The sequence below is a fragment of the Pezoporus occidentalis genome, unplaced genomic scaffold, assembly GCF_034315485.1.
Source record: "Pezoporus occidentalis ecotype Australia unplaced genomic scaffold, CSIRO_AGI_Poc_V1 ctg148, whole genome shotgun sequence".
Lineage (NCBI taxonomy): Eukaryota > Metazoa > Chordata > Aves > Psittaciformes > Psittacidae > Pezoporus > Pezoporus occidentalis.
Window position 1 is genome coordinate 1937526 of NW_026913295.1, and position 26738 is coordinate 1964263.

At 49.7% G+C, this 26738-nt stretch overlaps 1 protein-coding gene across 2 annotated transcripts in view; it reads left to right on the plus strand.

Annotated features, from left to right (window-relative positions):
• The first annotated feature begins 3298 nt into the window (after positions 1–3298).
• The window catches only part of GAS7 (growth arrest specific 7), a 96656-nt gene continuing 73216 nt past the window's right edge, over positions 3299–26738 (plus strand). For both annotated transcript variants that reach the window (XM_062610591.1, XM_062610592.1), the window contains exon 1: positions 3299–3659. In XM_062610591.1, the coding sequence (XP_062466575.1) occupies positions 3477–3659 (183 nt within the window). In that variant the 5' untranslated portion in view covers positions 3299–3476. The remainder of the gene's footprint in view (positions 3660–26738) is intronic.

Genomic DNA, 26738 nt, shown 5'->3' on the forward strand with positions numbered 1-26738 from the left:
CTCCAGCATCCTTGTAGCTCCCTTCAAACACTGGAATCTGCTCTGAGGTCTCCACACAGCTTCTCTTCTCCAGACTGAACAGCCCAAATTTTGTCAGCCTGTCTTCATATGGGACTTGCTCCAGCTCCTGATCATCCTTGTGGCCTCCTTTGGACCTGCTCCAACAGCTCCATGTCCTTATGTTAGGGACACCAGAACTGTACACATGGACACCTGAAGCCTAAATGTGCAGAATACAAGCAGAATGTGACACAAATAACTCATGCACATGATCATAAATGCAGTGGAGTTAGTGACTGGAACATAGAGATAGTTTTGTAATGCACACAGGGACATCACACACAGTGACACAGATCTCATGCCCTCCAGAGCAGCATGTGTGAGAATACGCTGTGGCTTACATAGGTGCACACTGTATCTCAAACCTCCCCAGCTGGAGGATGTCACCAAACCATGGAGAAATGCAGAGCATGCCTATTGCTGTTGAGACATACACACACTGGGTTCAGTCAAACCACACATCCTGAGCTTCATCGAGTTGCACACATTGTGAGTTCCTGCCACTTTTATAGTGGACTGTGTCACACATTGAAATGAATTACGTGTACACATACACAAGTGCAGTCTTACACTGTACACTTGAGTCAGCCACGCACCCAGCCAGCTTCTCCTGTGGACCGACAAGGCATGCACATTGAGCTCACTGCTCACACACATGTGCACACCCGAGGGTCTCACAAATGCCCTGGAAGCAGACATGGGTTCTCCTGCTCAACTGCAGACACACAGTGCCTGGGAGGCAAGCAGCAGAGTGGGCATCAGAGGAGACCTGGACAAGTCCACTGGGTGTGACTGCTCCCATCAGTGGGGAAAAGAACCTCCGTGTCTCACTGGTGTCTGAACACAGCAGCAGGTCTGTGTCCTCCTTTGCCCTCTCCACCAACTGACTACAACACATGCAGGGTAGCAGCCTGGATACGGCTCTGGGGTACTTGTCAGGCAGATCCAGCTCCTTTTGCTTCATCCCTTCCACACACATGCTGGCACACACAGCATGAGCCACAAGTACTACTGATGGGTGCCACACATGTAGATCATGATGCAGCAGGTTGCAGAAACATGGTTGAGACCCTGGTACATGCCAGTGGTGCAGTGAGTTCACCAATCATGGATTCTTACAGGCACTCTGGAGGGAGTCTGTCATGCACTGGTGTACACAGCCACACACACAGCCAGCTTACACACACACAGCCACACACACAGCCAGCTTACACACAACCACACAGCCACACTGGTGTACACAGACACACACAGCCAGCTTACACACAAACACACAGCCACACTGGTGTACACAGCCACACACACAGCCAGCTTACACACAACCACACAGCCACACTGGTGTACACAGCCACACACACAGCCAGCTTACACACACACAGCCACACACACAGCCAGCTTACACACAACCACACACACAGCCAGCTTACACACAAACACACAGCCACACTGGTGTACACAGCCACACACACAGCCAGCTTACACACAAACACACAGCCACACACAGCCAGCTTACACACAAACACACAGCCACACACAGCCAGCTTACACACAAACACACAGCCACACACACAGCCAGCTTACACACAAACACACAGCCACACTGGTGTACACAGCCACACACACACAAACAACAGTCACACACACAGAGAGCTGGGTCTCACGATCTCACAAGGCTGTCCCATTGGCACACACAGAAGTCCATCTTCTGTAGGAGTGTCTCACCCTTTCAGGGGAGCCACAGGCACACAAACATGGTGGGACACACACAGAGCTCAGCCTCAAGGTGTGTGTGAACATGCATCCCAGTAAGTCACACTCACAGGTGAGTCACATGCACACAGGTGTCTCCTGTACAAGCAAACATACATCCACTGTCATACAAGGCTGAGTTTCATACTTGAGTTTCTCACATACTCAAGCTCACACATATGTATCCCTTAAGCGACAGACTAGGTGTATGTAGCACAGAATCCCACAGGTATGTGTGCCCTGCCTGTCAAGTACCCCTGTGCATACCAGGAGCTCTCAAGCGCTCTGTGTGTGTGTGCACATCCTCTCACACCCCCATGCACGCACAAACACACACTGTTTATCAGACAGCCCACCCTGCAGCAAGTCCAAATACATCTATGCCTGGGCTTCACACACACATCCACACCATTCTCGTACATGTACAGGCAGGCATGCATGGTATGCATTACATACGTAGGGTGGCTCAAGTGTGCACACACACCTGTGTGCACAAAGGCAGATGTGTTTTACACACACAGAGTCACACCCGTGCTGCAGAGCAAGTCAGGCCTGCACACCCAGAACAGGTTGTGCAAATATAGTGGGTGTTCATACACAAAACTCACGGAGGTGTCTCGCATACACACATGCAGGAGTGTGACACATATAACATGTCCCACACACATGGTGCATCTCTCACATACACACAGACCAGGGTGTCACATACACAGAGATGTCTCACACACATGCAATCCACACACATGCTGCAGTCAGACATGCACACGTGGAGCAAGTTGTGCACTCAGCTGAGTGTTGCAGACATATGTGCACTTGAGACTATATCACACACATTTATGTTTCATACATGCTTGGGCATGTCACATGGCATCTTTCAGGCAAGATAGATTTCACATGCTTGGGTCTGTGTCAAGGATGCCACACAGTGTCTCAGACATGCAGAGATGTCTCACACATACACAAGTACAGGCGGCTCTGAAGGTGCACGCATTGTCTCAGACACACGGAATCACACAGGCAGCTCTTCCAGGCACACACGGCGGGTCACACCCTGTCTCTCACACGCATGGGTGTTGCACACCCACACGGGGGTCACACACAGCATCTCACGTGGTGCCTTTCACAGACACACGTGGGTGTCTCTGTGTCACACCGCCTCTCACACACGCGGGTACCTCCCAAACCCGCTGGTGGGTAGCATGGTCACTCAGTGCCTGTCTCCCACACTGGGTGGCTCTCACACCCTCTGTACCGCTCTCCCCGGTGTCTCACACGCACACGGTGCTTCTCGTGCACTCACGCACACGTGTCTCCCCTCAGGGTCACACACGGCCTCCCGTTGTCCCGCCGGCGCAAGTATCACACGCGGAGCTACGCACCCGACGGCCTCTTCTCATCCTCCTCCTCCTCTCCCCCGCCCTTCCTCCCCTCACCTCGCCCCTCCCCGCCCCGCCCCGGCGGTGCCCGTGGGCGCCCGGCGCCGGGGCTGCCCCGCTCCGATCCCGATCCCGATCCCGCTCCCGCCGCCCGCGCTCGGCTCCCGCCGCGCCCCCGGAGCGGAGCGGGGCGGGAGAGGGGCGCGGCCATCGCGGTCCCTCCCGCAGCCCTGCGCGGCGGCCGAGGCCGGGGCCGGAGCCGGAGCCGGGTTGGCCGCGTACCCTGGCAGGATGTCGGGGTCGCGCTGCCAGACGCTGTACCCGTTCTCCGGGGAGCGGCACCGGCAGGGCCTGCGCTTCGCGGCGGGGGAGCTGATCACGGTGCTGCAGGTGCCGGACGGCGGCTGGTGGGAAGGGCAGAAGGAGGACGGGCTGCGAGGCTGGTTCCCGGCCAGCTACGTGCAGCTCCTGGAGGTAGGAGCGGGGCCGGGGAAGCGCCAATCGGGCGGAGGGAACGGCGATGCGGGGTGGGGGGGTTGGGGCCGGTCCGGGGCGCAGCGGGGGCAGCACCCGTCCCGGAGCGCCCCGTGCTCCTCCGGCCGGGCACGGCCCTGGGCTGCCCGGCAGCGGGTGCCGCTGGTGCCGGTGGGTGCCGGCAGCGCTGTGGGAAACGCGCGGCTGCAAACCGGGGGTGCTGTCGGGGGCACACGGCGGCATCGCTCCGCCTGCCCCGGCCACCCCAGCGCTGGAGTGTGCTGGGTGTTGGTACGGGCGTGCGGCACTCGGGGAAGGAGCAGCCAGCCTGGCCCCGCTCCGGCAGCAGGAGCCTTCGGTTCCCTCAGTCTCGGTGTCAGGGTTCAGGCTGCACAGCGAGCTGCGGGCTCCTCTGGACAACAGCAGCAGAAATCAGTGGTTGAGGGGTCAGTCGTACACGTGGGCCAGATGCTGGGCAAGTTCCTCCTTTTTCTCTCTCTCCTCTCTCTTCCCACTGAACATCTTTTGGCTTCATACTGTGGAAGAAGTAACTCAGGTAGTTCCCCAGCTGGCTGGAGGTACCTTGCTGCACTGTGTGTGGCATCACCCCAGAGAGCCCCAGCAGAGGCACAGTCAGATGCCCAGACTCAAAAGCAAAATCACTGCCCAGACTCTGCCTTGTGCCTGACCTTTTGTCAGGATGCTGAGGAGCTGTTTGTTTCAGGTCTTTTCAGGGCCATGACAGCTATGGCAACAGTTGTATTTCCGCCTCAGGACTGCTTGAACTTGCTTGCTATCTCTCCTATGCAGACAAGACACAATGCAAGTATAAAATAGATGTCCATGAGGAGTGTCTTCACAACCTCTGCATTTCTGAAAGTGAGATATGAAGCATCTCATGCACCAAAGCAAGAACCTGCCGTGAGCCCATCAGTCCTTCCCTCACTGACCATGGCCTGGTGACATTTAGAACTTAACCTGGGATGTGCATATGGGAACTGTCTCCCAGTGTCCCTGTGGTGACTGGGCCGAAGTGGTTAGCAGCACAGAGTTTCATGCGTCAGCCTCTGTTTGTCCTCCAGGATTCTAAGGGGAATCAGGCAACCTGCTGTGCTTACATGCAAGGCAGGCACTACCCACTCCAGGTTTTCCATGCACAGTCTCTGGGGAATGCAGAGTGGCAGGAAACATAGCCCTGAGCGGAACCAGGCCCCCCTCACGGAGCCATGTCCTGTGAGTGAAGGGTTCTGTGCAAAAGGACATTTGGCCTATAGAGCTGGCATTGCCTTTTGGTTTCTCTAGTCCAAATGAATTAAAAAAGCTGTGATGTTTCCATTCGGGTTGTGTTTCTCATATTTACCTGGAAAGATGGGAAAGTAGAAGCAGAATTTCCCCACCTGGTGCTACAAGAGTGGGGCCAGAGACTTTTCTATGCCACTGAAGCACTTGGGATTTTTTGGATAGCTTAAGAATGTGGGAGTCCTTTTGTTTGTCAGGTTTGCCACCTACAAGATCATTTCCTGAGATACGTGGATGTTTGTGGTTTCACACATTGCTAGGTATTTACACACCTAGCCAGGAATTTAGGAACTGTTTGAGGCAAAATGTATCATGAGATGGGACAAACTCTGCTTGGCAAAGGCAGTGGGAGATTTCTGCGTGCACTGTAACTTTGCTCTCGTATCATCTCCTTCTTGGAAACTCTTTTCCTATAGGAGTTGCACTGTGCTCAGATGGGTGCCTGAGCCTCCCACATGTGCACTTCTGACCCTCGGCTCATGCACCACTGAAAACGTCTCTGCAGACCAGTTGTCCAGACAGACCAGCCTCCTTTCTCTTGAGCAAACCTTTGGAAAGAAGGCACGAAGGACAACAAGTGCCTAGTGGTGTTCACTCTGCCATGATTTCATTCTCTCCAGAGGTCATGCCTGATAAGGACTATGAGCCAGAGTTAATAATTATGTCAAATAAGGGCTAATTAACCAATTTAACCAAATCTATGGGAACACAGGAACACAGAATAGATGTGTGAGAAGAAGTTGTTAAGATATGCATGTGTCTCTCCTGGCTCTGTGCAGGTGGCCTTTCCCTTATGTGCAGGTATGCAGCTACTTGCTCAGGGACCTGATCTAACTGAAAGACACCAGGCTAGAAATACTGTCTTCTCTGTTCTCTGATCCAAGGCCAACCACACGGACACTGGAGCTGGCACCAGGGAGGTGATGATAGTGGGGATGGAGCCATGAACATGATTCTCCTTTCAGTATCAACTAGCTCTTACATTGGCTTTGGGTGGCCCTGGCCCTGCAAATTTTGGCGAGGTTCAGTGTTATGTTCCAAGCTGAAGTTAACTACATGCTGCTGTTGAAAGAGGAAGATGTTATTCCTGCCCTCCTTTTCCCATGCCCAGTCTGCTCTAGCAGGTGCCTGTGCTCTTCTCTCTGGAGCCCTGTACCTCATTGTCCCAATGGACAATGGAGTTGGCTGCATTTTCTGCCACAGCAGTGACTGAATGTGGCTCATGACATTGTCCAAGGCGTGCCAGGCCTGGCAGGGTTTGCCCTGCATGGCACACACCCTTGCTTCTCACAACAAAGTCTGTCAGGTGGCTGTGTGCTACCAAAGGGAGATGACCTTCTTCTGAATTCTTTGTGACTTAAGCCTGCCACCGTGTATAGATAGGCAGGCTGGAATCTCTCACTCATATGACCTCACATTCACCAACACTGAAATCTCCTGTAGTGCTGCTCTGAAGTCTGCAATGAGCTTTGGTCCTGAGCTGAAAGGGAAGAAGGTATGAAGGGCAGTAGCTGAGAGAGGAGCTCTCCCACCCTTGTGCAGTTAGTTTAGCAGCCAGTCTGCACCGTGCTGATTCCTGCTGAAAGAAGAAGGGACTGTTCCTGATGCTGTCTCTGCCTTGGGAGGAACTGTGCTCCACCAACAGCACCTGCGTCTGTCTCTTCACAGGCAGGCGGGCTGTGGAGCTGCCAGCAACCTATCACCCGCATGCTGCCACATGGCTCTAGCTGGTTCATCCAGGAGCTATGGAGAGGGCAGGCTCTTCCTCCTGATCTGCACTCACACTGAGTGGTAGCCATGGTTGGTGATTGCCCAGAGCAGGTTTTAATGGCAAATGTGGAGTTGGACAGCTCTGAGAAAACCACAAGGTGACTTGTGGAAATGAACTCCAGTGCTAGAGATGAGCACTCCTGAGGGTTTGCTGCTTTTGCCTCCTGAGGTCTGTTGCTAGCAAAAATTTGGTTTCAGTTCATTCATCACAGAAGATCAAAGAAAGATCAAAACTGTAGTAAATGTGGGACAATAGAGACGTAGGGAGGTAAAGAGGTAAACGTGTTTGGCATCCTTTGGTTCCTGCTCCTGTGGTTGCTGCAAGCCCGCAGTGGTGGGTTAGAAGACAACAGGTTGGAGTTTCCTGCTAATGACAGTGATAGAAACAGGGAGAGCCGGAGAAGGACTGGAAGAGTGTGTGGTGAGGGTAAGCTAGAAACAAGCATGTTTCTGAGCTTTGGAGAGGATACAGTTGTCATAGAGCAAAAGGGATAGCATAAACCAAAAGACAGGCTATCAGAAGCAGAGAGCAAAGTGAGCAAGGGAGGGTATTAGCTCTGTGGTGGGGTTCCAGATGAGATCCCCAGGGTCAGGCTGGTGGGCCGCAGTAGGGGAGGCTGTTGTTGCCTAATTCACAGAAAAGCTTGACTTGGAAGGGACTTCTGGAGATCAGCTAGTCCAGCTTCCCTGGCCATGTGTGGTCAGGTTTTGAATGTGTGCAGTGATGGATACTCCGCAGCCTTTCTGGGCAATCTGTTCCAGTGTTTGACTATGCTCACAGTTTTCTGTTTTGTTTAAAGGGATTTCCTGTATTTTAATTTGTGCCCATCGCATCTCATCCTTTCGCTGGATGTCACTAAGAACAGTCTGTCTCTGCTTCTTTCACTGTGTGTTGTCCGTCCCGTCCTGTTCCCCCCCCCCATTTTTCATACACATTGATAACACCCCTCTCAAGCCTTCTTTCTTGATGCTAAACAGTCCCAGTTCTTTCAGCCCTTCCTTGTATGGCAGATGCTCCAACCTCTTAATCATCATTGTGGCCCATTGCTGGACTGTCTCCAGTATGTCCTTGTCTTCCTTGTGCTGGGAAGCCAAGTACTGTTTTTTATACTCCTGTGCTCTTGGAGATAGTAGGTTAATGGAGAAACAGACCCAGTATTTATTGAACATGAGAATCCACTGACCCCAAATTTGTATGGTTTTGTCTTGACTGAGCTTGATCTATGAGCAAGCAACACCCTTCTGCAAACTCAGGGGCTTGGGAAAAGAGGGATGTTGTTGCTTGTGATCCATATTCCATTGAGAAGACCACAATCAATTTCAACCTTCACCCCTCCTTTGATGATTTATGGCTATGTTAGCCATGAGACCTGAAAGTCAGGGACTAGCAGCTGTATCTTCTGACCATTTCCTCCTTCATGCTTTTGTATTTTGCTTGACCTTTTGACTATTTTGAGTGGAGCCATACAGGGGACTTCTGTACCAGACTGTTGCAGTCCCAGGTTAAGCAATTGCCCTTCCCAGCCTAGTGCAAAGAGGAACCTGTGCAGACATGGATGATGAGGTGTCCTTCAAGCCAGCATTGCAATGGTGAACACAGGTATAGAGCAAATGGAATGTCGTGGGTGCTACGGCAAGGGATTTCTTAACACTTGAAGGCTGAGTGCCTCCTCACCCCATCTGCATCAAGCGTGCTTGGGATGACGATACCAAGATGTAGAAAGATCTACAGAGCTCCAGACCTGAGAGCAACCTGGGACAAGTCTCAGGAGTGTCCCACTTTGTTGCACACTTTATTGGTGCAGGGCAGCATAGGTGTCAGGAAGGCAAGGTGGTGTTAGACCTCTGGGGTAGGTGCTCCAAGCACTGCTTTGCACAGGACCCTCTGGGGAAACACTGGCTGTTGCGTCTGCCTTTCCTAGACAAGTGGTTTTCAGAGGGGTGGGGAGATGTGTCGCTCAGTCACGTTTGCAAGCAGTTTGTTTGAAAATCTATTTTGAGCGTAGCGGTTTGTATTTGTGGTTAGCTCAAAATCACTTATATAAGCAGCAGCAGTAGCAACACATGCAGATTTGCTGAAAATTGTCAGCACTTTTTATAGCTTCAGTCATCCCACAGATGTAAGTCTCTGTATGAAGCACAGTGTGTACTTCCAGCATGGATGGAGGTGGCTCTGGAATCTGACTGAGCAAGCTGGACTGAGTAGGACTGAGAGCTGCCACTGAGCTGGTCTGTGCTTTCCACAGCTTGATTTACCAGACCCAGGAAGCACTTTGGAGGTAAAGAGGCAGTTCTTGCAGGCATCAGGCAGTATTATACATCACTTCCACTGCTGTGTAATATTTGTGGGGAGGAGGTAACTCACCTCACTGAACCCAACCTATGACATCTCCCACATGGACATTGAAATGTGCCAATGGCTGAGGCTGGACACTGCGGCACATTCAGCTGCAAGAGGCATGGAGTGAACTGCTTCATTCATCAGGGACTGTAGTGATAGGAAAATGGGTAATGGTTTCAAACTTAAACAGTGGAGACTTAGGTCGAATCTAAGGCAGAAGCTCTTCCCTGTGAGGATGGTGAGACACTGGCATAGGCTGCCCAGAGAAGCTGTGGCTGCCCCATCCCTGGCCGTGTTCAAGGCCAGGTTGGACGGGGCTTGAAGCAGCCTGGTCTAGTGGAAGGTGTCCCTGCCTGTGGCAGGGGTTGGAACTGGGTGATCTCAAGGTCCTTTCCAACCCAAGCCATTCCATGATTCTAGGATTCTTTGTGCCTAGATAATCATAGAGAAAAAAGTATGAAAGGAATTTATAGAAATTATGATGTCTGTAATTTGTTTTTTAATAGCAGAGATTGTGTAGAGGATTTCTGTGCCAAACTATATCTTGTTGTAAGCTATCAGGATCCAAGGAGACAGAGTGCTTAAGGAGAAACTAGAACCTGCCAGCTGTCAAGCAAGGAGAATTCCATTTAATGACAAAATTCAACTCCGAACATTTATGTGAAACAAGATTGTGATGAAACCCTATTTTTACAGAGGAAAAAAAAAAAAAGTTTACATTTCTCTTTCTTCATTAGTGATGGAGTGTATCTTGCCCAAGAAAAGCTCCAAAATATTTTGTCAGAAATGAGCAGTACTGTAGCCAGTGATGGCTGTGCTGGGTGCTGCCACAGTGAGAGCTGGATAAGCAGCTCCTGGAGCTGCTCTCTGGTGTCATTCAAGCCATATAATGTGGGCCATACACTTGGAAGAGAGATGTTAGTAGCTATTGCAACGAGAGCTTTTCTTGATGACTGAACCAAGAAGAAGAAGGCTGTGTATGGAAAGTATCTCGCTGTGAGTACCTGCAGCCTGGGGTCTTTATACATTGGTACCTCCTGCATGCAGCAACAGTGCTTTGCTTTCTTAGTAGGTTCTTCTACATCCTTGGAGTTTGTTATCTCACACTCTTTTGTTGAGATAATTTAGTCCTGAAACCAAGACCAGAAGGTAGATTTGGTGGGGTTTGGTTTTCACTACATATTTCACATCTTCCAGTGTGATAATAAATGACCAGGTAGAATTAACTGGTCATTTAAATAAGCAGATTAATCCTTGGTTTTATACCCCATGATTCCTTATCTTGCACAGTTGCTTATGTCCCATGGAGCACATTATTATCAGTAATAAACTCTGGTTCTGTGTTATATAATCAGGACTTGTTTTCACTGTTTTACTGACAACTGACAGAAGTGCAATCCCAAAGATTGCATTCTTCTTTTGGAGAAGTCCAACAATAACAGGAGCGAGTATGTGGTGCTCCAGCATTGCTGTTCATATCTCTTTGGAAATACTTGGGACTGTTGAAGTTGTTTTCACTGGCCATGCTATAACTCAGGGCAGCAAGTGTGCTATTTCTTCTGTTGCATGTGTTCATGCTGTTGGCAGCATGGGAAGAGCATGGGAGCCAGCCTGCTGAGCTAACTTGTGCCTTGGAATATTTGACATAAGGCACTGATATTTCTGTCTTTGATTTCTGACACTTCCCAGGAGCACTTATTCTTTGCATTTTTTTTCTCCAGAATCCAGCACTTACGGGATGTGCCTCACTTACTGTGCACACATGGCAGATTTGCTGGAAGCATCCCAAAAGCTTGGGCTGTGTGACGGTGGCTGCTGCCTGCTGTGCACATTTCCAGTAACCGTGCATGGTTCCACATTTGCAGGCAGGGAAGGAGGACCTGGGGATATCTGAAGAAAGCATAATGGACTTGATGGTCCCCACTCTGCTCTGACACTGTCATCAGTTCACGTCGGCGTGAAGTGTCACTGGCTGTATTTAATTACATGTCGCACCCCTTTTTATTGGTATGATCCACTTAAAAGTGCAGAACAGCGTCAAATCAAGAGCAACAGTTTGTTCAGCCACTGTTTTTCAAGACCAGAGTGCTTCAACAAGTGTTTGTCTTGAAAAATATAAGTATCCTTTAGTGTACTTGGAATTCTTCATGTCATGCCACTGTGTAAAACATTACCTATTAAGAGGCCCTCATGCTAAGGGCTGGTATGTGTCAGGAAAACCGGGTTATCAGTTCTCCAGATTTGCACCATGCAGCGTGGGGTCAGGTATGGGAGAGGGCTGGGCCCGCAAGAGCCCCTCACATACTTGCCATAGCAGCAGAAGTGCTCTTGTTTTGGTTGAGAGTGAGAGCAGGAGATGCTCCATGGGCTACAGACTTGCTGGAATACTCTGCCTGCTGTGGTGCTTTGAATCATAGTGAGCCAAGTTGGAAGGGACCTCAAGGATCATGCGGTCCAACCTGTCATGGCAAAAGCACATTTTAGATTAGAAGTCCCAGCATCCTGTCCAGCTGAATCTTAAAAGCATCTAACATTGAGGAATCCACCACTTCCCTGGGGAGATTATTCCCATAGCTGATTATTCTCATTGTAGAAATTTTCTTCATGTGTCCAACCAGAATTTCACCAGGATTAACTCGTACCCATTAACTCTTGGCTTTTCCATGTAAGTCCTTGTAAAAATGGAGTCTCCATCCTCTTTGTAGACACCCTTTAAATACTGGAACAGAGTGATAAGGTCTTCCCTGAGCCTTCTTTTCTCAGGACTGAACAAACCCAGCTCTCTCAGCCTTTCCTCACATGGCTTCCCAGTCCTTGGACTATCTTTGTGTTCCTTCTCTGGACCCTCTCCAGCCCATCCACATCTTTTTTGTACAGCAGGGACCAAAACTGAACAGAGTATTCCAGGTGTGGCCTGAAAAGAGCTGAGTGAAGTGGACAATGATGTCTTTATCTCTGCTGGTGATGCCCTTGTTGATGTTCCCCAGCACCCTGTTGGCTTTCTTTGCTGCAGCAGCACATTCTTTGCTCCTGTTGAGCTTGTCCACCGGGACCCCCAGTCCCCTTTCCAGGGAGCTGCTCCCCAGCCCGTGTTGCACTCTTGTATTGGGTTTACCCAGGTGCAAGACCTTACACTTGTCCCTGTTGAACTTCATATGGTTCTTGTTAGCCCACTCTTACAGCCTACCCTGTCTTCCTGCAGGGTGGCTCTCCCTTCCAAAATGTCCACTTCCACACTCAGTCTGGTATCATTGGCAAACTTGGTCCCATCTTCCAGATCATTTATGAAGACATTGAGCAGCGTTGGGCCCAACATCAATCCCTGGAGGACTCCACTAGTGGCAGGTCACCTTCTGGAAAAGTGACTTGGGGTGCAGGCACTCAACCAGCTCCCCACCTTTCACACAGACCACTTTCCTGGACCACAACGTATTAGCCTAGTACATATATGGTTTGCTTTTTGGCTGGCAAATTCCAGAAGGGTGATGCCATGGATGCACTTCTTCCATGTTAGTAAGAGTAGACTCTCCAGACTGTTCTTGAGCCACACATTCCCACTGTGATGCTGGCATCAAAAGCACTGTGGTCTTCCAGTGTTGGTCTGAACAGCAAATTTATTTACTGCACAGATCTCCCAGGGCTTTCCCAGCTCTATGGCAGATTGTGATAGCCCTCTGCACCTCTGCTACTGCAGTTCCTAGGGTATATGCTAGGGAGGAAAGAATTTCAACATTGACTGGTTGGTGTGCTATCACTTCATGTGCCCATGTTGATCAGTTGTACACTTCTCTCTTCTGCCCTGTCAGCTGGTATTCCATGGAGGGGAAAAAACTCAGTAAAAGATAAATAAGAACTCTTGTGAAGACCTGGAGAAGAGAAGCTGCGTGGAGATCTCAGAGCTGTTTCCAGTATCTCAAGATGGCTACAAGGATGCCAAGGAGGGACTCTTCATCAGGGACTGTAGTGACAGGACAAGGGGTTTAAACTGAAAGAGGGGAAGTTCACGTTAGATACAAGGAAGATGTTCTTTACTGTGAGGGTGGTGTGGCGCTGGCACAGGCTGCCCAGAGAAGTGGTAAACACCCCATCCCAGATTGAACAGGGCCTTGGGTGACATGGTCTGGTGTAAGGCGTCCCTGCCCATGGCAGGGGGATTCAAACTGGATGATCTTAAGGTCCTATCCAACCCCAACCAGTCTATGATTCTATGAAAAAAACCTGTAGGATTCCAGTTATTACCTCTGTATGTAATATATTGCATTTATCACCAGTGCAAGTTGTTTGCTGTGATATTATCTATTCAATGAGGACTTACTGAAACTCTTCAGGCTTAAGATTCATAAACTACTTGCATAAAAATTCATGTATGACTTGCATATGTTTACAACACACTTCTCACGCTCATTTTCTTGCACCGCTTGAGGAGTGAGCAGCGACAGCAAGCCTTTGTGGTTGACTTTTGCCTTGAGCAAGACTAACTCTTTGTTTCTCCTCTTTGCTCTCTGGCTTAGCAATGTTTCATTTTGCACAGTAGCTTTCACACTCCTTGTCTGCTTGTTTTTAAAGTCTTCACAGAAAGGAGTTATGTTTTCACAAGCGTGCTTGTGAGAGTTGGTCTAACAGACGATACCAGCGCTCCCAAGAGCACCTAACACATAAGTTTATGCCACTGTGGCTGTAACACTGTTATGAGTGTATCCTGTCATTCTGCCTTTTTTTTTCCCTCTGGGAATCTATAAGAACTTTCAGAATGTTCTTATAAATTGGCAGGATGGATCTGCTTTGTTTTCCTGATCCTTTCTAATTCACTTCTTTAGCACTTTATTCACGTTTCCAAGACAAACCCCAGCAGTTGCTGTGTGCCCACGTGCTCCTCCTCGAGCCATGTGCCGCAAAGCCACAAAGCCAAACCTACAATGACAAGCTGGTGCATGACGAGTAGTTTCAGTTGCTGCAGAAGTGAGGCTTGGCCGTACAAAAGGCAGCATCAAGAGCTGGCAAGGGTTTGGTTTCAGGGGAGAAGGAATAATTAGTATGGAGGATAGTATGGAGGAGTTTAGAGGAGAAAAATGGAGATTTGGAGTGACAGAGTTTGCCAGGGGTGTCAGAGAATGAGGTATTAACATAGTTTGAATTTGATACGATTTGGCAAAGTGCCATGCAGAAATTGCACAGGAGAGGAATTATATTGCCAAGGGGTGGGCAAAGGCTTAACTCAGAAAGGAATAACCAGAAACACTTCGTGGATGTAGTGTGTTTTGCAGTCCCACAGAATTGTGTGTACTGTCTGCAGAATTCAGCTTGAAAATCCTGCTGAGGGCTTTGTGTGCAGCACACAGCTGAGCAGTTCCAGCCCTGCCCATGGAATGAGCTGCCTGAGCAGCAGATTTGCTTCTCCTGTGCCAGCTGCTGTATAATAGGACTAATTCATTACCCAAGGCCAAGTAATCACTTTCAATAGCAAGATTTAGAGGAGAGCCTGACTTGTCTCATGGCGCTGTGAACTGCTGATTATCACAGCGATGACTGGCACCAAATGAAGGCTGTAACAGCCTCAGTCTGTTAGGAAATGAAGAATGGAACTTCAGGTATTTCCAAAAAGAAATGAAGTTTAAATTAGCAATGGGTCCTTTTGGAAAATATTTTTTAAATGAAGCTGTATCAGTAAGCCCCTGTACCAAGTTCCTATCTCAGCTGCACTGCCTTGGGGTTTGCTGGAGTCACCACTCCTGCTTCCTCCTCTGCTCTTGGCCAACACAATTTACCACATCTGAATACGGATCTTTGGTGAGGAAAAAAAGTGTTTTTTTTTCAGTGCTGGCCAGAGATACGATTGTGGGCTCTAATTCAGTTCAGGGATGGAGCCACAGCAAATTCTTCTGATGTGCGTCTTGCTGTCTGTGCTGATGAGCTGAGGAGGAGAGCTGGTGCGAATCACTGTTCCCAGGATATTCACTGTGGTGGTTGCTCTGCACTGTCCAGTGTGCACCAAGCACAACAGTGTACCTTCCAGCGTACCTCTCATTAATGATCCCCACTCTGGCATCTTGTCAGTTTGGCGGTGGAACCAGCCACATCTCAGAGGTGGGACTCTGCTGGAGCAGGACAGGAGCTCCATGGACAGGGAACCCACAGATAAAGACCACCAGCCCCAAGAAGTGCATGAAAGGGGAAGGAAGCATTTGCATGGATGCCACATGGGAAGATGCCCACATCTTGGCACTCCTGGGCCAGCAGAGTGCTGGTTTGCCTGCAGATGGGTTGCATGAAGAGCCAGGCTGGCCTGGGCAGCAGCTGTGTGCTGCCACAGCCTGCTTGGAAGGGTTCTTCTGCTTCACCAGTTTTCTCTCAGTTGACCTCAGTGGTCTTTGCACTAGGTTCAGACTCTCGCAGCCAATGGGTCTTATCCCGTATTCTGAACTAGTGGTACATAGGCTTGTTCTTACGGCTTTCAGTGTTTTGGCAGGATGCAAGAGGTGCTGGTGCGGATGAGCAGGGCTGGTCAGAGTGCCATGCACTGTGCAGAGCAGCAGCTCTTGGGCTCTGCACTTAGAGCTGAAAAGACAGTGATTTTTGTAATACAGAATGAAGCTGGCTGCACTGAATGGAATGGCTTTTAGCTGCACAATATCTCTGGAAATGGCTCTTTTGTGACTCTAGGATCAGAAATATGCAAGCGGAATGCCTATTAGCACTGATTAGTGCTCTGTGCGTGTGTGTCCCTAACGTGTGCAATGCTGTTAGAGCCACACTTGCTGAGCCCTCTGCTTCCTTCCCCTTCCTGCTGCCTTGAGGGAGCAAGACTGTTCCTGAGCTCACCTATCTGGACAGAGGGGCTTTTCACCTGAAGAAGCTCTTCCCTGTGAGGGTGCTGAGGCGCTGGCACAGGGTGCCCACAGAAGCTGTGGCTGCCCCATCCCTGGCAGTGTTCAAGGGCAGGTTGGACACAGGGGCTTGGAGCAAGCTGCTCCAGTGGAAGGTGTCCCTGCCCGTGGCAGGGGTTGGAGCTGGATGATGTTAAGGTCCCCTCCAACCCAAACCATTCAGTGATTCTATGATTCTTATGGCGTGAAATGCAGTGCACCTAAATGCCTTAAAAGTGCTTTTATTTTAGCAAGATTACAGCTTGGCCTTCAATACAGCCTGTACACCTGAGATGTCTTGTTCTGCTCCGCCGGGAGCAGCAAATGTGTCTCTCTGTCATGTAATGTGTAACTGCCTCAGTTGCCTTAACAGAATATTTCCAAGGGGCAGAATTGTGTCATCTATTATTGCAACATAGGACACAATTGTTTCCTCTGTTGTAAACTTTTTCCATTATTTATGATGATGTCTTCCTTGACAGCTTCCATGCTTTATCCTCAAGGTGAGAAATTTATAAATATATAAAATACATACGTTTATAAATTCTTCAGGGTTGGCTCCTTTTCTCCTCTGTCTGCTTGGCTTGAGCTCCAGGAGGAGGAAGGCAATTTCTCCAGTGGCAGGAGTTAAATATATCACCCCAGAAAAGAGCAAGCCAGATCTGAAAGCTGTTCCTGTAGCACTAATTTTGATTTCAGCCCTGTTTCCTGTCTAAAGACTTTTCTCTTTCAGAGGAGATCATGAAATGTCACATTCATTATTTTTGCTCAGAGCACGCTGAGAGAACGGCTTTCAGCTCCAGAGATTCCCTCTCTCAGGAGCATGGTCTGAGGAACTACAACCACGAGTTCCAGCAAAGTTAGAGCTCTCCATATTTTTAAACAATATTATTCTGAAGAACAATAACACGAACTGTGTTGCCATGGTGTAGTAGCATATGACTAATTAGACACAGATTCAATACATTGAAGTGTGCAGGATGACTATTAGACTCAGGCCAAAGCCAGGGTAATCTCCCAGATTTCCCTCACATAACGCAGGTTTTGTTTTTCTTCACATGGTGAGATCCTGCAGCTATGCAGGATTCACAAGGGAAATTCCTTCTGTTATCAGAACAACTTTCCTCCCTTAATCCAATTGATTACAGGCACTTGGGATGGACAACATAGAGATGCTGTGGCAGGAGGAGCACGGCACTACTGACACTCTCTGAAACGTGGGTGAAGGTTGGGGAGACAGACACTTGTCTGTGGGGGCTGCACAGGAAGGTGGCACATATACACATGTCACAGGCACACAGGTCCTGCTGATCTCAGGTTGCCTGTGAGCTTTTGCTGTTTCAGTTCAGCAACAGGCACAGCAATATTTACAGCAATGTGAGGGATGTTTAGGCTATGACAGGTGAAGACCTATGGTGACAGTGGATAGCTGACCAGGCTGGCTTCCCCTCCACTCCTTCTCTGCCTCTGTAAGCCCATCTGCATCCAGCAGCATTCCCTTGATGACCCTGTTGAGCCTCCCTCCACAACTGGTCCAGCTCTGTGCAGCAGAGGACTCGCTGTTTTCTTGGGTTGGCTTCTCTGCTGGGTGAGCTTCCAGGGCCACTGAGCACGAGAGCCTGCTGGAAGTGGGGATGTGAGCAAAGCTCTGCTGTGAGGCATCTCAATGCCTTCCCTGGTATTCTACCCTGTGGTTGCAGTAGTTGGGTCTCCAGGGATGCTGAACACATCCCTTGCCTGTCTGGGATTGGGGTTGTGAGGGGTGAAGTATTTTGAGCACACAGACCACAAGGCATTAGGGATGGGACCAGAGCCCAACCTCCACCTCATCACTAAGGTGGAGATGTGCTGCTCCAGCAGGTTATCTCCACTGTCTAACAGACATCCGACCCTTTTGTACAGCAGATGCAAGAGATGCTGATTTCTCCAAAGGGGACTGAGTGTTGGTTTATGCTTGGCAGGAGCTGCCCAAAGCTCACCAGTAGAGAAAGCCAAGTCCGAGGGCTGGTGTGACCGAGGAGGACTCCTGGCAGCTGCAGTGCCTGGCATGGGGCTGTGCAGGAGGGTTCTATGTGCATGATGTCCACCAACTCAAAGCTGCAGGGAGAGAAGGCTGTTAACCACCAACCCCCTGCAGCAGCCAAGCAGCTTGAGTGCAGGAAGTGGCTTCAGTTTCCTCTTAACTTTGTGTGGAGTCAAGCACACACTTCTCCATTCCTCAGGGAGCGTGTTAGCTGCCAGGCTGTGCAGTGAACATCCTCCTGCCCCTGGGGAGGCTGCCTGTGGGCACTTAGAAAGCATGGGATGCCCAGGGGAATAGCAGGTTTCTCATAAGCTTCATAGAATCATAGAATTATAGAACAGTTGTGGTTGGAAAGGACCTTAAGATCATCAAGTTCCAACCCCCCTGCCATGCACAGGGACACCTCACACTAAACCATGCCACCCAAGGCTCTGTCCAGCCTGGCCTTGAACACCACCAGGGATGGAGCATTCACAACTTCCCTGGGCAGCCCTTTCCTGTGCCTCAGCACCCTCACAGTAAAGAACTTCTTCCTTATATCCAATCTAAACTTCCCCTGTTTAAGTTTTAACCCATTACCCCTTGTCCTGTCACTACAGTCCCTAATGAAGAGTCCCTCCCCAGCATCCCTATAGCCCCCTTCAGATACTGGCAGGCTGCTATGAGGTCTCCATGCAGCCTTCTTGTCTCTAGGAAAAGCTTCAAGGATTGTTTCTTCTGTGATGGTCCAGTATGGACAGTCCCGTAGCAGAAACTTCTCAATCCAACATGCAGACAGCGAAGAACAAGTTCATCTTTACTTCAGAGAGACAAAACACTCAGATTCCTTTACAGCCAACTGAGGAAGAGATGCTTCTGAAGTCAGACTCTCCTGATGCTTTTTCAGATGGCCAGGCTGAAGGAGCTGGGTCTTGTGTTTCTCCCCAGCTCAGCTGTGGGCACCTGTGTTCACTCAGGTGGAGTCTGCAGCGCTGCATGGAGGCAGGAGCACTGACCAGCTCTGCACAGTGAGCTCTGCTCTGTACTTGCCCTCTAAACAGGCTGTGTGGCAGCCTCCACAAGCAGCTACACTGAAATGTAGTTTTCATGTCTTGCCAAACTGTTCTTCCTCTTGCTAACTCAGAGAGCAGGAGCCTGGGGGTGTTGTTATCAATCTGTAAGTTGAATTCAGCATCTGTTCTGCATCGTCCTGCTTCTTCCCTAGGCATGAGGCCAAAGCTGGTGGTTGGTGTCCAGGAGGAGGGTGGGACCTGCCTGCAAACGCAAAGCTGTGCTCCGGCTCCCCATTCCTTCCTCCATAACCGAGGCTGGTGCAGCAGAACAGGGAGGTGAAAATATGTTGTTTTTTTTTTTTTTTTACAAGCCAGAAAGTGGCTCTTGGGCTTGAATTAAAACAATTTTCCAAGAACTAAATGCCTTCTGTTCCTGCCCGTGCCTCCCTGAGCCCCACACACAGTGATGCAGCTGGGTGCAGCCCCACAGATGTACTGGGAGGATGGCCTTGGCTTTGTCGGGAGTTTCAGGAGGGAAACGGGACAGTGAGGTACCCTGAGCAGGGCAAACTCCTGACAGAGGGTACTGCTTAGGAGCCTGGGGCTTGGGGTATTTTAAAGGGGGGGCTTCCATGACTCCTGGGTTAGCTGCACCAAAAGCTGTGCTGCAATACTCTGTTCTTTCTGCTCTCCACAGGGCAGCATCTTGCTATGGGGAAATTTCTGACCATTTGTTTTCTCGTCAAGTCTGTATTAAAATTAGAATTCTGCCCTTTTTCACCAAAACACAGGAATTAAAAATCCCATAGCCTTAAGAATCCCATCTAAAGCAGTGATATAATTGGCAGACTCAACAGAACTTCCTTGCTTTGCCTAGGTTCAGGGGTTTTGCAGTCACAGGCCTGGAAATGCCTCCATTCCAAATACTGCTGTGGTTCACATGCAGAAGTTCCCAGTGGTTCATGTACAGAGGGCTTATAGCACAGGAATTATTTCTCTGTGCCTCTTTGAGGCAGTGATGTGCAGGTAATTATATGAGACCAGAGGCAGTGCCACAGGCCTAGAAGAGGAGGGTGATGGGAGAGCACAGTCTGCTGGATCATAGATAGAATAGTTTGGGTTGGAAGGGACCTTCAAAGCTCACCTAGTGCCAACCCCCCTGCAATGAGCAGAGACATCTTCAGGTTGTCAGGAGGCACATCCAGCCTGGCCTTGAATGTCTCCAGGATGCTGCCTTTGCTGGGTGCTGGCCTGGAGGGGGACAGGGGCAGCTCTGTAGCTCAGCCACTCACAGAAACCCTCAGATGTGCCGAGCATGGGTGTGCTGCAGTGCCCAAGGGGTTTGCAGAGGCTGTTCTGCCCAGCATGCTTAGTACTAATCCAAGGTCATTGATCTGCAGAATCCTTTGAATAATACAGCACAGGATCTGTGAGCCTGTCAACCTCTGACTAATTTTTAGCAGGTCTTCTCAGAAACAATGACCCTGTGTCTCTCACTCAAGCACATTCATGGTTTTACTGACAGTTTTAAAGGCCCTGCTGCATCAGTGCAGAAGGCTCTCTGGCTTCATGATTCAGAGTGGGTTGGAAAAGTTCTCTTGCACTTGGCTTATGGATGGAGAACTGTTTGAATGTAAGGGGAACAAACATGACTGAGCTGAGAAATGATTGGTGAACAAACCTGAACCCAGGCCTTTCACAACCCTTTGAAAACGGGTGTCTGCAAGGAGATATCCCTGGTTTAGCTGGTGGTAGTAAGATGACTCATATTTGTTCTTAAATACCAGGATCGAGGAGAAGTAAAACCCACGTCACAGTGGTCTCCAGGGCTCTATTCCCAATTGTGGTCATCTTAATTGTTGCTCTTACAACTGCGTCCATTACCCTCATAATATATTTCCCCCCAGAGGATGGAAATGAGGTAGGAGTTAAGCAGTGTCTGAGTAATCACATAACTCAAGCATCAGGGGCCTGTGGAACAAAATGATGTGTGATAATATTATTAAAGATTAGATTGTGAATGCCATCAGAAAGATGACATAGTCCCCACCCCAGTTCTTAACTCTCAGCTCCAAGTGTTGACCTTCTCTAAGTAGCATTTTCTTACATTGGATTTTCTTTTCTTTCTAATACATGATGTCATACTTTAAATAATATTTCCATTCTCATATCAAGTGTGTCTATTCCAAGCCACATGAGGGAATGTCAGCATAGTGTGATCTTGTGATCTGTGATTCTATGGAAAACAAATGCCTAGGGTACGTGTGTGTATCCTCATATTGTAGTCATAGGCTCACTCCTGTCCTCCAAGAAAGGCTCAATAATACCTACATCATTTCTTATAAACAGTTATCTGGCCTGTTCTTAAGGATGTCCAAGATATACTATAGCTTCAAGATCAGCTCTATCCTGAACCTTCTTTCCTACAATTTAAATCCATTTTTATCCCACCTGTGATGGATAGGAAAACAAACCATCTCTTTCCTCTTTTCATCAGCTTGTTGATGTATCTGAGGTACTCCCCTCTCACTCATTCCTGCTTTGTAGTAAACAGCTTTTCCTCTTTCCTTCCAGGGTGGTTTTCCTAGATCTCTGTTTTTTCCTCATTTCTGGACTAACCAGTTTGTTCGAATTGGAGGCTCAGAACCTGCCACCAAGCTGCTGCTGAGGTCCATGTCTCTCAGGCTGCTCTCTTGTTTCCCTTCCCAGGAAGATGTTTGTCTCTCCAGGGGGGTGTACCACTGCTGACACCTACAGCCCCACTTCCACCTTGGGGCTAGTGTTCAGTCACATGCAGATTGGTTCAACAGATCTATCCATGATGAGATGGTGCAGGCTTTTAATTACATCCCTGTTGTCTGCCCAGGGTCCTTAAAAGTTGTTAAATAATCCATTCAATCATTTTTCTAAGAACTAGAGTTCAAGTGGCTGTTCTGATGCAGTCAGGAGCTTGAAGTCCAGTGAAGTCCAGAAGAGAATGGAGGGTCAAGGAGGGAGGCATGGCTGTTTTAAAATGGACAGGTTATCCATGTCCTCTAAACCAGTGTTAGTGGGGCAGGGGAGTGACCAGGAAAAGATGGCAGGAGGCTGTGACCCAGTGACACTCACTGTGTTCTTCTGAGGATGCTCTGATACTGCCGGGGGTGAGTTAGAATTCATCAATGGCTGTTTCCAGGGATTTCCTTCCCATTGGCTGTTTCAGGGGCTGTTTTCTTGTGCTTGCAGTTTTCCAAGCTGAGTATCTATTTCATGGCTGTGTTTCTGCCCTTTCCACTTTGCTGCATGCATCTGTCTTGTCTATAGCTGATCACCTCCAACAGATGAGTCCCCTGCCATGACATCTGTGTCCCAGCACATTTCTTGAGGCCTGCCTGTGTCATCCCTTGTCTCTGGATCCTTCCCACTGTCTGCAGTGTGCTGGCTGAAATGGTGTTACTGTATATGGGCCATCTCAGGACTAAATGAATTTCACAGTGTGGTGACCTGGATATTCTTCTGAGATAAAATGTTTGTATTGTGGCATTTCATTAGTAAGACATGAAGTGGGGAAATGAGATCCGAGCTCCCTGTAGCGTGCGGAGGGCTGGGAGCAGTAGCTGCAAGGACAAGAAATGGAGGTTTTTCAGATGCTCAAGGGTATGCTGCTAGTTAGGAAGCAAACATGAACGAACCCTCTCCTGTCAGCGGTGGTGTGTCAGAGATAAGAGGCATCCCCCCAGTCTATTGAAATCACTTCTTGCTTTAGAGTCGAGGGGAGGTGGCATGTGGGAGAGAGACATGGGTGTCCTCTTCCAGATCAGGAAGGCCAGAAGGAGGAGCAGAGTCCCTTTGCAGGAGTGCCAGAGGGGGGACAGCGGCTCCAGAGAATACTTCATGCTGCCAGGGTCAATGTGAAACAGCTTGGTCCTTCCTGGGAGCAGCAGAAGCTGCAGAGGGGAAAGGGGAGCGCGTGGCTCTCGTACAGTGGTAGAGAGTCTGCTGCTGTGCCCACCAAGGATCATCCTCAGAAGTAACTGATGGTGCTGCATTACCTGTATGTCACATTTGCCCTTTTTTCCCCATTCCTATAATGGGAAGAAGTTTGTAAATTAATATAGAATCTTCTGGTGCCAGCAGGCAATGCTGCCATGGTTGTCCAGGCCTTCCTGTGGGAGCAGTCAAGGCAGCCAGACACAGATGCTTGTGGTCATGCTCAGCATGTCCTGCCCGAGCATCCTCCAGAGTCGTCAAGCCTGGTGGAGAAGGAGGATTTTCTTTAGGGACATCTCAGTGCTCTCTAGGGGTACAAAGGCAGTGCCACACTTGCACCTTGTCCCCCCAGCAGGGGTGGGCGCATGGCCACCTACTTGCCATCACACCAGCTGCACGGCTGGACCAGCACCCATTCATGCTCTGGTGGCTGCCTGTCCTGTCCGTCTGTCCCGCCGCAGTCTGGGGTCTTGCTTGAGCCTTGGCTCTGTGTGGAGGCTCCAGCAGCCTCCTTCAGCCTTGCCAAGTTACGGGGATGTCCTTCGGCCCTTGGTTGATTTTTGCTTGCTCATTTATTTAGACTTGTAGCAACAGCAAAAGTAAAACGCATGTGGGTTGAGTGTGTTTTACTGCAAGCTACAGGCCACAGCAGTTACATTCCCCACGCCTGAGAGAGATTAGGAGGGAGGGCGCAGGAATGTGCATCTGGCAGCACTTTGTATCTTGGCCATTTCATTGTTTTCTCTGCATCTGAGGTTCCTGAAGTTTTGGTCATGGAGGCCCATTTAATCCAGGGAGCATCACGTCGGGGGCTGCATAACAGATTTCCTCTGCAGGGAAACACCATTCAAGGAGAACTGAGGATGCTTTAAGTAAGAAGTTCCCATGTTGGCTGCCTGCAGAAGCAGCTAGGAGCTTTATTTGGGGATCCTGACCTACCACAGAAACAGGGGGAAGCAAATTTCATTTTAAAGTGCTGGAAAATGTAGCTGTAATATGCCAAAACGTTAATAGGTTTGCTGAAGGCCTGGGGCCAGGAACAGAATCCGAGTTAACTATTCCAATTTTGGTTTAATTGCATAGATTTTGAGATAATATTTGTAATAAAAGTATCTTTTCAGAAATGCAGTTCATTACAATAAGGTTCTCAGGGAGCTGGTCGCAACATTCTTGCTAAAAGAGACAGGATATTTAAAGTCTTCTAAAAACTAATTCACGATAAATTCAGACAACTAACCCTGATTATTTTCTGGCCAATCTGAGGGTATCCTTTTTCTTGAGAAGGGGATTCCATCAGGTCTGGAGGTCTGACCAGAAACTCCTCTATGATGCTTTTTACTTGCTTTTCTAACTTGCAAACATGTTACTAACTTGCTCCAAAATGCTTTTGTAACTAGCCATATTTGGCAGATGACTGCAGCAGAGGTGGAGGTTGCTATGCTTTGGCTCTGCTCTGCATGCTTGTGTGTGCACGTGGAGGGAGTCTGTATAATTTAAGGGAGAATCCCTTCCTTCCTAAAAGAACAGACAGTAATGATGGCTTGTTTTCACAAAGAGATTTTATTGTGTCTGGGAAACTGCAGAACACAGCAGTAGAATTGTGCTTGTTAAAAAAGCCATAGTGATGTATGAGAAATGAAGTGAGTAAAGGCAGGCTCTGGCAGAGCCCCCTTGGAAGTGGCATGCGTTTATGAAGGTATGTTGCACAAGTAGATGGTACCATTGAGAGAAACATTTTCTTTCACAGTGATTTGTGTATTTGTCACTATTTCATTTTTACACATAACTTCTTTTTGTACCTTGTGTATCGCCCGAGTGGAGTTGTCCCAGTTCCATGCAAATCACAAAAGCAAATGAGTCTGTCACTAATAGCTCCTGCAATGGCAGTGTGTTACCATCCCTGGGTGAGGGATGCCTCTGGGAGGGGTTTTGTTCTACGGGCAAGGAGAGTGAAGCGAAGTGTGGCACAACACTGAACAGCCTGTGCACAAAGCCAGGAGTGTGCCTCAAAGAGCTGCACAGCCAGCCAGGCACAGGTTTCTTTACCACCTCATTTCTGCTAGTTTTCTGTTGAAGTATTTAACTACTTAAGCAGTTACTGCTTCGCATTTGTCTTCAGGTGGCCCTGTGGCATTGTTTGGGATGGGGTAGGGCATGTCCCCATGAAGACCAGAGTGCTTGGGGCTCCCTTCAGGTTGTCATGCACACATTTTGCAGCTCACTGCAATGTCTTGTGAAATATCCAACCCTGACATTGCATCTAATCCCATGAAGCCATCCATGCTTCTGCATAGAATCACAGAATCCCAGCCTTGCTTGGGTTGGAAGGGACCTTAAAGCTCCTCCAGCTCCAACCCCTGCCACAGGCAGGGACACCTTCCACTGGAGCAGCTTGCTCCAAGCCCCTGTGTCCAACCTGCCCTTGAACACTGCCAGGGATGGGGCAGCCACAGCTTCTCTGGGCACCCTGTGCCAGCGCCTCAGCACCCTCCCAGGGAAGAGCTTCTGCCTAAGAGCTCATCTCAGTCTCCCCTTGGGCAAGTTAAAGCCATTCCCCTTGGCCTGTCCCTACATCCCTTGTCCCAAGCCCCTCTCCAGGTTTCCTGCAGCCCCTTCAGGCACTGGAGCTGCTCTCAGGTCTCCCCTTCAGGAGCCTTCTCTTCTCCAGGCTGACCCAGCCCAGCTCTCTCAGCCTGGCTCCAGAGCAGAGCTGCTCCAGCCCTCACAGCATCTCCATGGCCTCCTCTGGCCTCGCTCCATCAGCTCCACGTCCCTCTTGTGCTGTTGCCCCAGAGCTGGATCAGGGCTGCAGGGGGGGTCTCCCCAGAGCACAGCAGAGGGGCAGGATCCTCTCCATGACCCTGCTGCTCACGCTCTGGGGGTGCAGCCCAGGACATGGGGGGGTTCTGGGCTCAAGCGTTCACTGAAGCTGGGTCATGGGGAGCTTCTCATCACCCAACACCCCCAAGTCCTTCTCCTCAAGTCCTTCTTGGCCCTGGTCAGAGAGAGCGGACACGTTCCTGCGTGCAGGTGACCATGGGTATGCCACAGGCTTCACCCTGGGCCGGTAAGAGCGTGTTGTGTCAGCACATAGAGGAGAGAGCACTTAGCCAGGCAGAGCCTTCCTGCAGTGTGCAGGCTGGAGGCCCCATACAGAAACATTTGGCATTATTCCCAGATGTTCCATTTCTCCCAAACCAGCTGCACTCCCAGGCCCAAGGAGCACAGAACACAGCTGTGCTGCCCAGCTCTCTGCCTGCCCTCCAGCCTGCTGGGGAGACCCCTCTGCCCCCCTTTTCCATGCAGCAGCCCAGGGCGAGGGGACACACTGTGCATTTAGGTGGCTGCGGGAAGTTCCTTCTTTTAGGTGCTTCCAGTCACCTTTCCAAGGAGCCAGCATCATGCCCCTGCATCCCTGACTGCCTCCTGGGCTGACCATCCTGCGGGTGTGCAGTCACTCAGAGGGGGATCTGTCCCCACAGCATGTCATTTCAGGCTGGAGACAAGCAGTAATGCTGCAGCTGGCCTGACCTGGCCTTGTGACTCTCTGAGCATATGGGGGTGACTCTTGCAGTACAAGGTTTCCTGCACAATAGCCCTGTTGTCACTGATTCCCCAGGACAACAAAGCCCTTCAGAGCGCTTGGCCCTGGTGCTCTGCCTTGTACCAGATGCTGATGTCAGAGACAGTGGCACATCCCTCCTGAGCAGGGTGAGGGGAGGAGGGCTCCTGCTTCCCCCCAGGCTGCCCTGGCACAGGGCTCATCCAGCCCAGAGCTTTCAGAGTGATGGCACTGCCTCATCCCCAGGCTTTTGCTCTCTC